The sequence below is a fragment of the Pongo abelii genome, chromosome 2 (assembly GCF_028885655.2).
Source record: "Pongo abelii isolate AG06213 chromosome 2, NHGRI_mPonAbe1-v2.0_pri, whole genome shotgun sequence".
Taxonomy (NCBI): Eukaryota; Metazoa; Chordata; class Mammalia; order Primates; family Hominidae; genus Pongo; species Pongo abelii.
In genome coordinates, this window is record NC_085928.1 from 78575096 (window position 1) to 78593371 (window position 18276).

At 35.1% G+C, this 18276-nt stretch overlaps 1 protein-coding gene across 18 annotated transcripts in view; it reads right to left on the reverse strand.

Moving 5' to 3' along the window:
• Window positions 1-7697: 7697 nt before the first annotated feature.
• Window positions 7698-18276, reverse strand: part of CHL1 (cell adhesion molecule L1 like) — a 213847-nt gene continuing 203268 nt past the window's right edge. For all 18 annotated transcript variants that reach the window (XM_054546846.2, XM_063721970.1, XM_054546850.2 and 15 more), the window contains 3 exons: window positions 18016-18147; window positions 15426-15498; window positions 7698-11625 (listed from right to left, as the gene is read on the reverse strand). In XM_054546846.2, the coding sequence (XP_054402821.1) occupies window positions 11409-11625; window positions 15426-15498; window positions 18016-18147 (422 nt within the window). In that variant the 3' untranslated portion in view covers window positions 7698-11408. The remainder of the gene's footprint in view (window positions 11626-15425; window positions 15499-18015; window positions 18148-18276) is intronic.

Consider the following 18276-nt stretch of genomic DNA (forward strand, 5'->3'; position numbering starts at 1 on the left):
TAAAAAATATGGATATATAAAAGTAGAGATAAATATAGATAGGAAACTGGATTTGAAGTTAGAATGTATAGAACTAGGACTAGTTTATGTGGTATATGCCATAACTAGCACAGTACATTTGGGAAACTTATTTGTTTTAGATATCAGTTTCCTCTTGCATTAAATGTGGAATTGAGTAGACCATTTGTTTCTGAGGGTGATGAATAAACTGGGCTTCAGAGAATTCCTAAAATCCCTGTGTTAAATGCCAAATTGTGTATGTAGGCACCTTCAAGTATGATGGAGGGTATTATAGATTTTTCACAGAAAATATACACTTGCACATAAATACAAGGTTTATACATCAGTGTATTGACTCCTGGACTAGGTGAACTCTATGGGTCTTTTTGTTCTGATATTCTATTATTATAAAATGCTATCTTCATAAGAGGCTTTATTCGAAAATAGTCATGTAAAACACTTGAACAATATGGATTATTTTCCCCACAATTTAATGTAAATTATAGGAAAATAGAGTATTCTTAATTATTTTCCTAGAGTATATTTTGGAACTTCTTATACATTTTAATACACATGGTCAAATTGCTCTCCTTAATTATTTTACCAATTTGTATTACCAGCAGGAGTTATAAACAAACAGGTTAATATCTCCCATGCCAACCTTAGACATTGGCATCACTTTTCATTTTTGCCAATTCTGTTGAGACTTACAGTGTTAGAGTTCTCTTTAGATTTTAATTTTACTGTTAAACTATTGTCCTGGAATTACATGTCTTAGATTTGAACCTGCCACAGCTACAGTCTAGGTTGTGAATTTTTCTTACATCATGACAAAACCTGAGAATGAAGAATATCACCCTTAGATAAGTTATATTTTCAGAAAGACGCACTAACTTTAGTAATTTGTGTCTATTAAATTGCATTCTCATGTAACTCTAACATAGTTCTGTATTGGTACATTCTGTGCAGTAATTTAGGTGTCCATTTTACCATGTACACTAGGTGTCCCCATTAACTCAAACATTTCCCAAAGATTTGTAAAACAGAAAAGTGTGCAGGATCCTGGGAAGTAAGATAATTTATAAAGGGTTTATAGTAATCTGCTCTAGGTAAGCACTTCAAAGCTGCTGTGGAGATAAAGAAATAGCAGATAGAAGTAGGGTGGGAACTGAGTCATTGAAGGATTTTAGAAAGTCCTGTGTTGCTTATCCCATTCCAAAGGGACTCCCTGCCCAGACTTGGAAAGAATCATGAGCAAATGTGAGACTGCTCTGCCACGGAGACAAAATAGATGCCAAAGGAGTTTTCCAACCATCTGATGGCTTCTCAGAGTCTTTCAAAATTAGTTGTTTTGTTGGCTCAATTTATTAAAAAATTGAATACGATAGAATGTTGAGCAAATCTTCCTAGACCAGTGTTACTTGGGATAAAAAATAAAATTGATCTGCCAGATATTAAAATCCATGGAATGTTACAAACTCAGGAAATGCAAATACGCTGTGCATGTGCTGTAACTCCCTATCCCAATGTCCGGGGCAAACATGACTGTGCTGTGAATTTTAGTTCATAAACCTTGAAGGAAGTATGTCATAACTTTTTCATTCTGAAAGTTAATTTGCTACTTCTTTAAAAAGAGTATTCAAATAATTAATGGAACATTCTTATATTTTGGAGTTATTTTCATTCTTTCTGAATTTTCCTTAGTTTAACTGATTATGTTCAAATCCATGCACTGTAGTAGGCCAATGTTTCTCAAGGTGTGATTCCTAGATCGACAGCAATTTTTTTTTAACACGCAAAGTGTTGGGCTCCACCTCAGATCTTCAAAACTAACAGTTCTGGGGCTGGGGCCCACCAGTCTGTCTTAACAAGCCGTTCAGGTGATGTGGGTGCCCACTGGACTTTGAGGGTATTAATATGGGTGGTAGCCAATTACGTAGAAGTATTTAATTTTTATGTACTAAAGTTAAAGTTCGACTCAATTTTGAAATTAAGGCTTTATTTACAATACATGTCAACTCAGATGTCATCTGGTGCCCTTTCTTGGGAAGATAAAGAGCTTATTTCAGATAGAGCCTTATCCTTTACTGTAGGATTATCAACATGACCATAACTATACTTTCTCAGTTGACAGCTTTATAAAAATGTTTAATTAACACATCATAATGTGTGATTAGCATTTTGCATATGACAGGTACTGTTTTAAAGTATTTCCATATTTGAACTCATTTTTATCTTCATGGCTTCACAGGTATTAGTACTCTATTATATTTATGTATGTATATCAGACAGTATTTTATCACAGTAAATGAGGTATTCATATACATTAAAGAAAAAGGTAAGAAATATCGATTTGTTTAGAAATAGGTAATATAAATAATTCAGATATTATTTCCATCTCTTTCTACCAGTATTTAAAATGTTAAACTAGAAAACTGTTTTTAAGTCCTAAGTATTATAACAAGATTATTTTATCATACTTTGTTAACATTTGAAAAACACTGACCCCTTCTAAATTAGAAAAAAAAACCTATATAATTTACAAAAACTTACATCAAAGAAAGTCAATAATTATTATAATAAGGCCACAATTTAGAAGTGAAAGAAGAAGTGTAAACCAAGTAATACATACATAACGCATGCTAAAGCTTGAAAACTGCCTTCGAGGAAAAAATGACTGTAGGATGCTTTCTGTATGGCATAGTTTATATTACTTTGAAACACTTCCATCTAGTGGTTGAGACTTTTAACTACATCTTTTATGAAAACAGTATGCTTTTTATTATTACTATTATTATTACCCACTGTTTAACCAAAAAAGCATGTGTTGGAAATTTTAAATTTTATTTTAAAACGTAGTTGATTCTCATACTCTATGCAGGAATTTACTTTTTTTTATAATATGAACATTTTTCCTATGAAATTATAGTCATATATTATATATATTTTCATTCATTATAATTATTCAAATGCATATTGTACTGCAGTTAACTTCATTGTTTGTAAGATACTGACATTTAGCAAATAAATTTTTTTGTACTGATACCTATAACTGGAATTACTGATTTACATGTCACATAATTGTTTTATAAAACATTAATAATGACTTTCTCTAAAAGGACAACAGAAAGGGCTTGGCATCAGCTGTAAAAGAAAAATCTTTTTTTTTTTTTTTGGCAGTTTGATCAATCCTGCTGTGAGCAGCTTTATGTGTTTATGCACTATACAAGGGTTTTTGGTGGAGGCAACTGTATATTCTAAATATATGAGTATTTTTTAAAAACTCGAGCCAATGGGTTTTGATAAGATTAATTTGTTTTTTTCTTATTATGATCTATTGTATTTTTCCATTTAGTGCTTAATTCATTCATCTACCTAACAAATTTAGCATCTGTTATATTCTGGAGCCAATTCTAGGTATGAAAGCAGTGAACAAGACAAAGTTATTCTCATAGAACTTAAATTGTAATGAGAACAGAGAAGAAAAAAAAATAAGAATACAAATTCATGTAGTAATGATTGCTATGAAGAAATTAAAAGGAATAATATCATAGAGCCTGGCTATTTTAGAGTTGGTAATTAGAAATGTCTTCTCTGAAGTAGTGACCTTCAAACAGAGATTTAGATGATAATAAGTGAGTTCATACAAAATTTGGGGAAAGATTCCAGGCAGAAAGAACAGCAATTGCAAGTGCCCTGAGGCAAGAAAGAGTTTTGGTGGGCTCTGGAAATGCACAGAAGGGCAGCGTGGCACAAGCTTTGCTTTTGGGGGAAGAATATATGAGCCAAGGTCATAAGGTAGGCAGAGCTAGCTAATATACAGCCGTGTGGTTAGACATGTGGGATTGTGGCTAAATTTACTGAGAAACCACTAATACAATCTGACTTATATTTACAAATTTCTCTGGTATTGTTTTATAGGTTGGAGGAAGCGACAAGAATGAAGGAAGGCTAGTAACAGGAAAAAGACTCCTTTGGCTTAGCCTAGGATGGTAGCAATGACTATGGAGAAAAATGAATAGATTTAAACTGTATTTTGGAGTTAGCACTGTAAGAGACAATGGGTTGATTGTAGGACAATGAGGAAAGAGTAGATTCAAGAATGATCCTAAAGCTTTTGGCTTGAGTTACTGGGAGGATGGTGGAGTCATTTATTAAGATGAAAAACACAAGGGGTAAGAACAGTTTGTGGGGTGCAAATAGAGACTTCTTTCATGCATCTGGACTGACATTCTCTCAAATGTGTTAATTATTTTGAATATCTCTCCTTGTGACTTTTATTCTTTTATTTAGTAAACACTTAATAAATGCCCAGCAGATACAAGACATTGTGCTAGGCAGATGGTACTTCCAGTGAAAATGAAGGTGCATCTCCTGCCCTCATAAAACTTTTAGGCTAATAGGATAAATAGAGATGGTAATCAAATAGCCATGTAACAAAAGTAAAACTTCAACAGTGGTTCATGCTAGAAATCAAAGGTACATTAACACCATGACACATTAAAATAAGATGATTTCACTTAGTTATGGAAGTTTTCCCTGGAGAAATGATATTAAACTTGAAAGCAGATCAGTGATTTTGTTAAGGAGAAGTAAGAAATTTAAAGGTTTCTCAGGACAGGAAGGAATCAGAAAATACCTGGAACTGATAAAAGACACATCTTAGTCTGGATTCCTTAACAGCAAGAGCCTGCAGGAATCAGTACACGGGCTACTCATTTATTAAGGAGTGCAATCCTAGGTAGCAGGCATGAGGCAGAAGGGAGCGTGAGACAAGGAAGCAGGGAGAACCAGTAGAAGATACGTTATTGAGTTGACAGAGCAAATGATTGCTCTGTCCCACGGGACCATTTGGTATAAGAGAGAAGGGAGCGGACACAGGACAAGAAAGAAGGTTGGCATTTATCCACCAGCTCCATTCTCCCATTGGATATAAATGTTTGCCCCACAAGGTGTTAACCCTTCCATGCTTCCAGGTTGAGCATGTATGGGCACCAGGCAGTCTCACAGCATCTCATGCCATAGTGCAAGGGTGCATCATGAACACTGCAGCTAGTTGCAAGCTGACTTGCCGTTAGTCAGCTTTGGTCCATGCAGAACTGTTCACTCCAGCAGTGCCTGGATGAACCTTGCAGAATCTGAAGCATGCAGAAGACTTGTTTAATTCAATCATCAGGACTGGAATGGAGAAAGGAAAAAAAAAGAACCAGAAAATAAGGGACTTGGAAGCTAAGTAGGGATCTGACGATGCAGGACATTGGAAGCCAATTATAGATTTTTGTTTTTATCTTAGAAGAAATGGAAAGCTATTTGTTGTTGTTGTTGTTTTTCAAAGTAAGGAAACAGTGTGAACAGAACTGCACTTCATAAATCACCCTGCCTGCATAGTGGATAAGAGACTGGAGGGGAGCCAGTCAACACAGAAAGATCACTCAGCGTAAAAGAGGTCTGAGTACAGACAAGTGGGCAGATCCAGGAGATACTTAGGAGAAAATATCAACAGAATTTTTTGATGGATTGAGCACAGGGGTTGAAAGAGAAAGCTCAAGTATGAAGGACAATGTCGAGGTTTTTGTCTTGAGTGGTTGGATGGATTACTGCTGTCATTCACTGAACAGCACAGTGGGGGAAAAACAGGTTTGGAAGGTGGAAATTATGCTTTTACTTTTGAAACATTGAGTTAGAAATTGCCTACATCAGAGAGATGCCAAGTAAAATGTCACATATAAAAGCCTCAGATCTGAGGAGAGAACTGGGCTAAAAATGACTTGAAGTCATCCGTCTGCCCATGGCAATCAAAGTCTTAAATGGACCAGATACCTTAGGAAAGCATTAGAGTGGGAAAGCGAACTAAGGTTGAGTCTGCAAAGAACTCCAGGGTCCAGCAAGTTTTGATGCCATATTCTCCCAAGGATTTTCAATGCAGCAAATGTGTCTGTTTAATTATGCTTGCCAACATTCCCAAAATAATTTGGTCAAACATAATGTTTTCCACAGAATCACCGATTCAAGAGAACTATTTTGGGAACAATTTATATAGATGATCATTTTGGAAAATATTTAATGTTTCATTTTGTTATAAATAGACCAATCAATGAAACATTTTTTTCCACCTGTTAAAAGAATTTTTGCATTTCAGTTGCAGTGTAATATATTATTTCTTTCAGGTGACATGGGAATTTCCATATTTTATCCTTTCTTTACTCATGTATATATATATGTTATTGCATCACATTGTAAGTGATGTGAGGATAATAAAACCCTCATTGTATTAACACATGCTAAAGTACTAAAATAAGGCCCTTGAAAGGTTATCGTACATAAGTTTATCTGACTTAACGTCTGATTTATCTTAGAGATAAGGGTTCTCCATAAGTGGGATGTCATGAGTCCAGAGATATATGGCTTAAAAATTCTGTGTTGTATTTTACAGGGAAACAAATGAGAATAGCAAAAGAAGAGAGATATCCTACCATAGATTCTGGTGTTTGATGAGGAAATATAAATATCAACTTAAAAATGTTTAGCACAGTTGTTTTTGAAGCCGCTTCTAATAAAAAGCTTTTGTTCTTTTTCAGTTTCCCAAAAGAGTGAGTGGAATATAGTGAAATGTGTGACATTCATTTAAAAATAACTGGCTTATTTGAATTACTAGTTTTTAGGTTGTACACATTCAACTGTTTATACAATAAAGCATTGATTGTTTTCCCCTATCGTATGTCTTGATCACATATCTTAAAGCCAAGGTGTTTGTAAGCATGATCAATAAGTCGGCATTAAGTTGAAACTCACCTTTCTTTAGTATTTCTAAGAAAAGGTGGAGGAGTGAGGTCATGAAAAAATGTACTATTAATGGTATAATGGGTTAGGGTTTTGGAGTCAAACATCCCTGGGTTTAATTTCTAGTTCTAGCCCATGCTGGTGACACTCATTAAGTTAATTAACCTCCCGGTCCCCTAATTTAACAAACCAGAGAATATTGTTCGAGGATTAAATGTGGTATTTTGTGTAAAGTGCTTGGTATAGATAATTTTTTTTTTAATTTTTTAGACGAGGTCTCACTATGTTGCACAGGCCGGACTTGAACTCCTGGCATTAAGTGATCCACCCACCTCATCCTCTCAAAGAGCTGCGATTTCAGTGAGTCTCCATGTCCGGTCAATAAAACAGTTTTTAAAAATAACAATTTTCTTTTTTTTTTTTTTTTCAATACAGGAAATGTTTATTGAGTGTGAGGAACCTGAAAGGGACCAGCTCTTCCAGTCCAGAGCCCCCCTAGGCCAGTCCCCCAATTCATCCAATTTTTAATAGATTGTCCACTGAGCCAAAGTGGGTAACCCAATTCTAAAAGACCATATCAAAATTATCTACTAGCCTCATTGAAAATATAGCATATTGGACATTTTCTTGAAAAGTGACACTTCTACATTTTTATTAAAAATGACCAGATAAGTATACATTCATCTTAAATTTATATTTATTATAAATATAAATTTTATTGTAATATTCTGTTTTATAGATGATGATATTGTATATTTATAAAGTAATTGAAATCAATATATTTTATTTATATCTTATTTATACTTTATTAAATTATATTTCATTTATAGATATTCCAGGATCAGAGGCAACTGAAGTAGTTAAGATTAATATGTAAATTCTGATTCTTCTTAACTGTATAGAACAGAATGCAAACATTTTTGGATTACATGAAGTAGAACTTTTATTTGGAAAGTTGAATTTCATGTATAATGAAAATATTTTCAAACCATACATAGTCATAAGCATAATACGAACACCACCTACAATACAAACACGTTTTATAAAGTTCTACTATGAATATTAATCCAAGCCAAAAGAAAAAGGTAATCAGGTAAACCTGTTCTACATACCTTTCATCTCTTTTGATGACATAATCGAACAATTTAAGGTACAAAACAAAGAAAGCTTTGGCTGAACCCTACTTATTTCACTATAGGAACACTAGGATATATACTACCACAGATAACAAACCCAATCCCATCATAATCAATTTAACATTGTTACATGAATCATATCTTAATGGTATGTAAACATATTTAGGGTTTCAACTGGCAATTATGTTTTAAATGCTTAGAAAAGCACACCAACATTTCTCATTATTGTCCCCTCTTTAGCTTATCTCTTCCATGAGTATAAAATAGGAAAAAAATATTATTTGAGACTTCCAGCATAATTCCATTGTGCTCTACATTTTTACAAACATGGGTGCATCTAAAATATCGATGCCTTTATACCGATAGAATAAAACCACCAAATTCGCATTTTTCTTATAAATACGCATGCAAAATTAGTGGAAAACACTTTTGTATAGCAAAGACCCTGCTTAATTTTCTTCTGATTAATAATTTCCAATGGCATGTACAAATCATACTGCTCACTAAACAGTAGATTTATTTTATGTAGATTTGTTTTTCTATAAAAATATATTTATGTGTTCACAGGAAAAATGTTGAGTTGGTATGTGGGGGTGACTTTTAGATACATAATTAAAGGTTTGCTTATGAAGTTAGAAGGCATCTTAGCTTTTATCATTTTCAAATTTTTCTTCACAAAAAAGAACACCCTGTGACAAAGATAAGGTAACTGAGATTATTATTAGCACTTTAGAGTTGAGAGAGTTTGAAATAAAAAGGTTAAGCAACCTGCCTAATGTTTAGGTACAAAATCAGTGCTGTAACCAGGAAGAGTATCTGGATTTTCCCAACCCTTGGACAGTTCTCTAGGAACTCATGCCCACCAACCATTCTTGAGACTATATACAATCAATTACATTAAAATAATATTGACAGTAGACTAGAGAAAGTTAGTGTAAAGCCAGTAATGAACAAAGTTCTAAATATTGGCTGTTGCCTTATCACTAGTGGGCATTTTGCAAACAAGCATCACCAATTTATAATTACCATTGCACATCGTGGACTCCGTTACTCATTTTCTGAGGGAAAATCATGAAATCCATTTTAACCTACTTGGATTTATTTTATTTGAAAGTTATTCTGATTCATAAAATATATGAATCATATAATTTCACAATTACAATCAGGGTCAATCATAGATCTATTCCTTTTGTGCTGAAGAGTCCCAGTAGTAGCCAAATAGTATTGAGGAAAGGTAACAATGATAGCAAAACATAGTCATCATTCAATCTCATTTTTCGTATCCATAAGTTTTAGCCACTCAGAAGATCTGAGTAGGAACAATCTTGATTTTCAGGCAGCTAAAGGGGAACATGAAGTGTAAGAAGAGCTACTATTTCAGTATTTGTTTTAGTTTCTGACTTAAAGGTTATTAAATTCCTAAATGTTTTTGACATTATTTCTAACCTGAATGACTCTCTTTAAAAACCACGTTTTGGCTGATGACAAAGAAGAGGAGACAGAATAGTACCAGAACTAAACTTGAACATCACAACCTTGTCCTCCTCACAAGCTGTGCACCACAATTTTCTCTCAGATAAATCAAAACATGATGACTGTTCCTCCAGAAAATTGGAACCTTAGAAATCACATGAGGATGGAGCTCGAGTTGCACTGATGGATGTCTACATCCTCACATTCACACGGGGTAGGGACCACACTGCCTTCCCCCTTTGAAATGCTTACTCCCAGGACTGTGGTCAAATCCTGAGCCCATAAATTACAGTTTTAAATAAGACATGCTTTTCCTGTCTATACATTTTGAAGGACATGTGAGGTTCAAAAGGACAAGTAGATATTCCATGTGCATTCCTGCGCTGACTATTATAAATACCCCAAATTTTGGTCTCCATGAACTATAAGGGGTTACCATAAATCCAAGTTGAGGATATAACAGTATACCAATAATCACAGTTCAAAAACTAAAGTAAAATAAGTCAATTTCACTTAAACAGTAGTTAAGTATTTCATGGTAAGGTTAAAAAAATCTTTCCATAAAATGTCGAGCGCTGAACTTGACCGACATGTATGCATCATCCTCCATATTGTTTTTAAAACATGTTCATGTACAATTTTAAAAGGACTGGAGCACAACTGCCAGAAAATAAATTCCCTGAATTTGTACTGACTTTGACAGAAGGAGAATATAGGGGAAAAAAATTCTCACCACAAAGATGTTTAAAATAACATATATGCAGCGTATGTGTGGGAATTTTTATGTAAACAGTTTTTCTTTTGAGGGGCTGGGGTAGATGTACATTCAACAATAAAAACCTATTTTGAAAAATATGAAAACATTTCCCTCAATATTTATATGATATTTTACTTTGAAACTGTTGAAAGAAAGCAATACAAGAACAAAACCCAAATGCTTTATACAAAGTCTTCAGCTTTGGAACCTCATGTTATTAGTTGTAACTCTGGAATGATGAAAAACAGTATCTTACTAATGTATTCTAGCTGTACAAACATGCCTGTTAATGTTCATTTTCTCACTTCAAAATAAAACACATCTATATTTTAAATTGTGTAAATATTAACATAATATGTACAATGTATTCATGAAATATATGCAAGCATACCATTATATAAACATAGGAAAAAGGTAAAAGCAGTCAATTTAGAAACGAAGATATTAAGTAGATGTAGCTATTAGAATCCTGAACAATGGGCACTTTCTGCCTGTTCTTGTATAAAATAACCTTCTTACCACCGCTTCCATGCAGTTGAATTCAGTCCAAGCAAAAAAAAAAAAAAAAAAAAACAGACACAAAAAGTGATGCTCGTGGATGTCATAACTGGCAGAAATAAAAAAATTCATGTTGAAACTGAAAAACATATACTTCTGTTTAAATATGACCATCTCTGGACAAATAGGAGCTCAATAAATACTAGTTGATTGTTCACCTAAGACTTTTGCTACTAAAATTTAAATAATAAATTTAGACTGTATATTTTCAATGAAGTGTTTTAATAAGATTTTCATATTCCTTTTTGCATTTTAAATAACCAGTTTGCTTATGGTCTTTTAACCTGTAGTGAAGCAAAGTCACCAAGCCAGTTCTCAGAGACTGTATACCAATGTGCATACGGAGAAAAACCCACAAAGTAGCAACATCTATGCAACCACACTGAATAGTAAAATCAGGCAAATATGGAATATACTGAATGGGGACTTTGGATTTAGTTGAGGTGTATCTAAATGCAGGATTTGTTTTGTGTTTTGCATTTTGAGCACCTGAAAACAATAAAAGCAAAACATAGGCCTGAAGTGCTTGGCATTTTATATTTTGAAGAAAGTGCTACTTTTTTCAACATAATTGCAGGATGTTGACTTCTGTATGAAATCTTCAGCCAGCATGATTCTATTCCTATATGAAAGTTCTTGCTCCTTTGAACAGATAAATATGGAAGGTTGGGGTGAACCAGTAGTGTTGCTTACTTATGTTGTGTTCATGCCCGAAGGGGAAAAGTTGCTGTAGAACTTCCATTGCTTTCAACAGATCCCTTCTCCTTAGATCCAGCGTAGGCACCAATAAATGATCCATCTTCACTGAATAGACCATGGTCTCCCTCTCCGTATTCGACTAAGCTGTCAGCACTTTCAGTAGGCTGCATATCCCTATTAAGGGACCGAAGGCTTCCTTTGAGAGGTTTTTCATCACTGTCACTAGAAAATAAACAAAAAAAATAGCTCAACAAAATCTAATATTCATAGTCATGTAAAGCAACACACTCATAAGTGATAAAAGATTTTATAATTTTCAGGACATTTGTATTAGCATTGAAGACAGATAGTAAAGCCCACATGATACTACCACAAATGTTTACCAAGTTTACGAAGTCTGTAAACACATGTTTACAAAGTCATAAGCAATTTCCACCAAACAATTTTTCATTATTCACAACACTTCTGCTTCTCTTTAAAATTGAGCAGCTTAGCTTCTGTAGGACATGTGAGATTCAACCTGTTGATGTCCATAGTGACTGCTATGGTCTGAATATCTGTGTCCTCCCAAGCTTCCTATGTTAAAACCTGATAACCAATGTGAGGGTGTTAGAGGTGGAGTCTTTGGGAAGTGATCAGGCCATAAGGGTGGAGCTCTAGTGAATGATATTAGTGCCCTTAGACAAGAGGCCCCAGAGAGCTGCCCTACCCCTTTCACGATGTGAGGACACAAAGAGAAGGTGCCATCTGTCACCCAGAAAGTGAGCCTTCACCAGACATTGAAAATGCTGGCACTTTGCTCTTAGGCTTCTCAGAATCCGGAACTGTGAGAAATAAGTTTCTGTTCTTTTATAAGCCACCCAGCTTATGGTATTTTGTTATAGTAGCCCTAATGGACTCAGACAGAGAACAAATGCAATTTCCTTTGCTGTCATGAACTTTTGGAGCTCCTGGCCTCCAAGTCTTGATCTTCTGTCTTTACTTCTGATCCTTTTGATTCTCTTATATCCTTCTAAAAGGTTCTCTTTTAAAAATCAATCACATTCTGTTTTTGAAACCAAATAACTTTCTTTAATATAGTTAACAATTCAAGTTTGTTACATTTTAAGACAGAAAGAAATGGCTGGTATTTTAAGAACATAAATAAGTATACTATGTTTATGGTAGGTGTTTTATTCATGAACAGAAGCAAATCCATTAGTAAAATGCTTATCAAATGGTATTATCTTCTAAATTTTGGATCAAGATTTTTTTAAGTACCAATTAGTATTACATTATGAAGCTATACACCATATAAAATGATTTTATCAAATTTGATCAATGAAGCATTTGGAAAAAAATATAATTTAGATGTATATATCACTTTATAATTTGTGGTATTTGTCAGAGCTGTTCATCAAGTATGTCAGGTTTCTGGGAATAAAGCAGGGTGGCACTTCTTTACCTACTCTGTGTTATACGCCACCATGGAATTTTCTTTGGTTTAAAAAAAAAAAAGTGAGCAAAGGTGACATGTGTCTCTTCCAAGTGGAAGATTTAAAGCCAGTGCTCACTTTGTTACATTCTATTTTCCCTGCTGTGGTGACCCTGGATGCTCATCCACCAGCCAGTGCTCCTAAGTGACTAAGATGTAAAGGGCAATCTCTGTGGGACACATAACTTGAGAAAGAAAATGCTTTTGGAGTTGTTTTGACAGCAGCATAACACAGGCTCCCCTGACTGATACGATAATTGGCTCTTGAATTAGGATATTGCAGTTACAAGAACAAATCAAGAAAAACAATGAGGCATCCGCTGAGGAATCAGGAACAAAGAGTAAAGAAAAATAACAAAAGGGATGATTATCAGAAGCTAGAAGGATGAGGACTTATGCAAGGGCACAGCATCTTATAAAAGTGTCTCCTGGGATAATGTGGAAAGTAGACAATTATCTTGATAAATATGTAGTTTTGGGGAAAGAGGTTGGAAAACACATCAACTACATAAAGGGATGTCATAGGAAATAATGCACAGGAAGATGTTAGCTATCTTTATAAAGGAGCAGCAGGGTGTGGGGAAATGGGTTTTTAGACAAGGCATTGCAAGGCATTGTTTTTGTTTTCTTGCCTATAAAATTGAGCTAATATTGTCTTTCAAAATTTTTTTTTGCTTGTTTGTTTGTGTTTTTGTTTTTTTGTTGAGACGGAGTCTCGCTATGTTGCCCAGGCTAGAGTGCAGTGGCACAATCTCGGCTTACTGCAACCTCCGCCTCCTGAGTTCAAGCAATTCTCCTGCCTCAGCTTTTGAAAAGTTGTTGCAGGTCCTCAATGATCATTGCCTCATGGAATTTGTATCTCGTATAATCCTTTTCCTTTGAGTTGTTAGCTAAACTTATTGACTTGTTCCTATAGAATACAACAAAATTGATGGGATATCACTTCTAATATTAGGTTACAAAAGGACTGTGGCTTCCAACTTGGGTGCTCTCTCTTGCTCCCTGGCTCACACATTCTGAAGGAAGCCAGCTGCCATGTTGTGAATGGCCCCATGGAGATATCTACGTGGTATGGAGTTAGGAATGACCTCTGGCCTGTGAAGAACAGAAGCCCTTGGTTCAACAGCCTGTATGGAACTATATCTTGCCAACAGCCACATGAGTGGCCTAGGAATGACTTGTGCTTTGGCTGAACCTTTAGATGAAACCATAGCCCTGGTCAAAACCTTGCTGCAACCTCATGAGAGGTCCTGAGCCAGAAGTACCCATCTAAGCCATGTCTGGATTCTTGAATTATGAGGACATTGAAATAATAAATGTTTATTGTTTTAAGCTGTTAAGTATTGGTGGTTATTGTTATGAGGCAACTGCTAACTAATAAAATAGTAATGAACACAATTTGTAAAGTTCCAAAATTCTTTCTTCCTTTTTCTTTTTCTCTCTTTCTTTCTTTCTGTTTATTCTGGAAAGAATTTAAAGTCATTTATTAAGAAATATAAAAATATAAAAAGGGTATTGACTAAGTAGAATACAGAAAAATAAGTATACCACAAAGTGGAGGTACAGGTAAGCTCAAATGTCTACCAATTAAATGCTAATGAAAATACTCCATATCCCTTGCTAGAGTGATGAATCCAGAGATGAGAGAGAATCAGGATCAATCAGATTTCTTCTTTGATATAAACTCTGGTTTCCCATGTGCTAAAATCGATATAAACCTGGAACTTACAATATGTCTGTTGGCTGAAATATACAGGAGACCTGAAAAAAATGATGACATTACAACCAAAAAGAGCTAAGAAGTTGAGAGAGTAGTAGAAAGCGGAAGATGGAGAAAGATAACAGGAGAATGAGACAGTTTAACACGTCCCTGAAAGATTCCTACCTAGCTCAGAGTAGACTTCTTGCCATTCCTCCCTTGCCAGACATGCCCTCACTCAGTTGGTCATCCTCTGTCCAGTGGTTAACAGTAACACAATACTTTTTATCCTTTAAGTCTTAGCTTATCTCATATGGATGATCCTTTTCCCAAAATCCTACCTGGGCAGAAATAGTTGCTCTCTTTTGTGCTCTTTTATTCTATTTACTTCATTACAGTCATTTGCATATATAGGATATTTTTCTCTGCTGATTAGGTTCATCTAGAGGACAGGGTTTGTAACTTACTTACCTTTGCAGGTGCAACAGTGTAGGTATACAGATATGTGTATGTGTATGCAAACTGGATCGAACCTGAATTCATAATGGCCATACTAAAGATGTTTTAGCTACCCCAAATAGATACTCTTTGCGTTAGGCACAGAGCTTCAAGAAAAGCGTCCTAACTAACATTTCTTCCTAGACAGTAATTATTTATACACCCTCATCACACACACAGAAATTTGGTTGCTAGCACTTAAGTGGGCCCTATTTGTACAAAGTATTATTTATAGGGTCATTACATTATAGTTATGTAAACTTTTTATTAAGAATAAACACCTTTTTGTTCATTTAAGCTTTCAACATGATGAATATGTGTTTTGATTTTAAAACAGAACCTTATGTTTACCTGTATTCACCAAAGGTTTCATCTTTTACTGACTGAATTTCTGGGTCTGGATGCAAATCTTCCTTTTCTTTAACTAAAAAAGAGAAAAAAGGTGGGGAAAGTAATACGGTGACCATTTAAAAGACATTTTACCAGTGCTGTGGAATAGTGAATAGTCAATAAGAACAGCATTGCTCAAATGTTTTGATATCAGTGAGGCAATATGTTTTCTGGCTATACCTACAGCCCATCAGTTACTTCTTTGTTTAAACAAAAAAGAGAGGGGATTTTGGGGGGTTCTACTTATTTGTCATCACACCTGCAGCATGTTGCATATTTTCACGTGACTACTCAATATTATGTGAACAAGAAGTCTTATTGGAAGAGCCCAACTTAGTTTGATTTCTCAGTGAAGACCAAATTACTAAATATTTATTTTACTATTTGAACTTTTTGAAGATGTCATAGGCACCTATTAGATCTGCGTCATTAAACTAAATTGAATTTAAAAAAGTCAATCAAGGCTGGATGTGGTGGCTCATGCCTGTAATCCCGGCACTTTGGGAGGCCAAGGCTGGCAGAACACTTTATATCAGGAGTTTGAAACCAGCCTGGGCAACAAAGCAAGACCTGTCTCTATTAAAAACACAGAAATTAACCAGGCATGGTAGCATGCACCTGTAGTCCCAGCTACACAAGGAGCTGAGGTGGGAGGATCACTTGAGCCTGGGAGGCAGAGGTTGCAGAGAGCTGAGATAGCGCCATTGCACTCCAGCCTGGGCAACAGAAAAAGACCCTGTCTCAAAAAAAAAAAAAAAGGCAATCATTTGGTTGTTATGCATCACTCTTACTCAAAATTCTTGCAACAATCTGAATATTCAGGTCTCCACTGACATTTTATTTTATTATTATTTTTTTTGAGACAAAGTCTCACTCTGTCGCCCAGGCTGGAGTGCAGTGGTGTGATCTCGGCTCACTGCAACCTCTGCCTCCCGGGTTCAAGGGATTCTCCTGCCTCAGCCTCCCGAGTAGTTAGGATTACAGGCAGCCACCACCATGCCTGGCTAATTTTTGTTATTAGTGGAATATGAGACCAAAAAGCTCTTGTTCCCTTCACTTAAAAAAAAAAAAAAAAAAAAAAGCCCTCAAATACAAATTGTTCTTCATGGAACATTTTACGACTACATGCAGAGACCTAGTAGATTCTCTTAGTTGCTCTACAATATGAAATGCTGATTTTTTTTTTCTTTTTAGGGTATGATTTGAAGAAACATCTTTAGAATCTGGATAGCACCACAATTCACAAATGATTATTTGTTGGGGATAAGGAGAATGCTATAACTCTTTAACGTTTCCCATTAATTACTCAGAACATTTATTAGTCATTGTGACCTTAATTCATAATCATTCAGTCTTCAGAGAAAAAAGTGAAATGCATAACTCCATAAATTATGCATGTCATTTTACAAAAACCTAGAAATTATGCTCTCAATGTTTCTATGTAGATGACGGTTTCCCAATAAATATTTGCTAGATAAATCATAAGCCAATAATGAACTTCTCATATATCTGAACATCATGAAACAAATAGCAGTGTAATCTAAATCTTTGTCCCTATATAAAAGCATCATGAATACTAAGCAATGCTAGTAATAATCATCATCTTGATACAATATGTATATCTGAAAAAGACAAAACAAATTCGGAAGTTGAATGAAATTAAAGGCAAACATCATATTACCAACTATGATGGTTTTCATGTATATCTTATGTATCACTAATTCAAGAGGCAGTGTGTCTACTACATGCCATGGTAATAAGAAATGCATTCCTAGTAATGATTAACACCAACAAAGTTGACCAGTGGAGCCAGTAACATTAGAATGCACTAGTGCGAAAAATATGAGTCATGTATGTCATGTATAGAGAGAGGCGTGCTATACATGGGTCACTTCTTAAAACACTGAAGCATATATGTGACTTAGTAATATGTCTCTCAATGACGCTGATATTTTACAGATAGACAATAGAAGCTTGGAAGTGTTATCAACCTTGTTAGAGCCTATTTTTTATTTTTTATTTTTTTGAGATGGAGTTTTTGCTCTTGTCGCCCAAGCTGAAGTACAGTGGCGCGATCTCAGCTCACTGCAAACTCCACCTCCCGGGTTCAAGTGATTCTCCTGTCTCAGCCTCCCGAGTAGCTGGGATTACAGGCAGCTGCCACCATGCCTGGCTAATTTTTGTATTTTTAGTAGAGACGGGGTTTCATCATGTTGGCCAGGATGGTCTCGATCTCCTGACCTCATGATCTGCCCACCTCGGCCTCCCAAAGTGCTGGGATTACAGGCATGAGCCACTGCGCCCGGCAGTTAGAGCCCATTTTAAGTGCTAGAAACTAGAACCAAGTAACTATCTGGAAATAATACTCTAGACCACACATATTTTCTTTGGTTAATTTAGAAATATGTTTTTTCTGTCAGTGCATTGTACATCTAATTTGCTAATATAAATTTGACCTGAATGTGTATTTAAAAAAAAAGATGTCTCTGAAGAACGCTTCCCAGAAAATGCTTTTTAATAAGTTGAAAATCACATTAAGAAACAATTTTACCTGAGTACTTTCCACCTCTATTTCTCTTCACAAAGCAAACAGTTAGCAATACTAGTGTGAGAAGAGCAATCGCACACATCAGTCCAATAAACCAGCCTTGAGTGGAGATGTCATCATATAAACCAGCATATTCTGTGGCAGAAAGAGAAGTCACAGCATTGTAAACTAGAAACAGTCTTTTGTATTCTGTAACATTGGGGAAAATTAGACATCATTTTTAAACATACCAAATAGTATCAATTTTTTAATGACCCCAAAAGG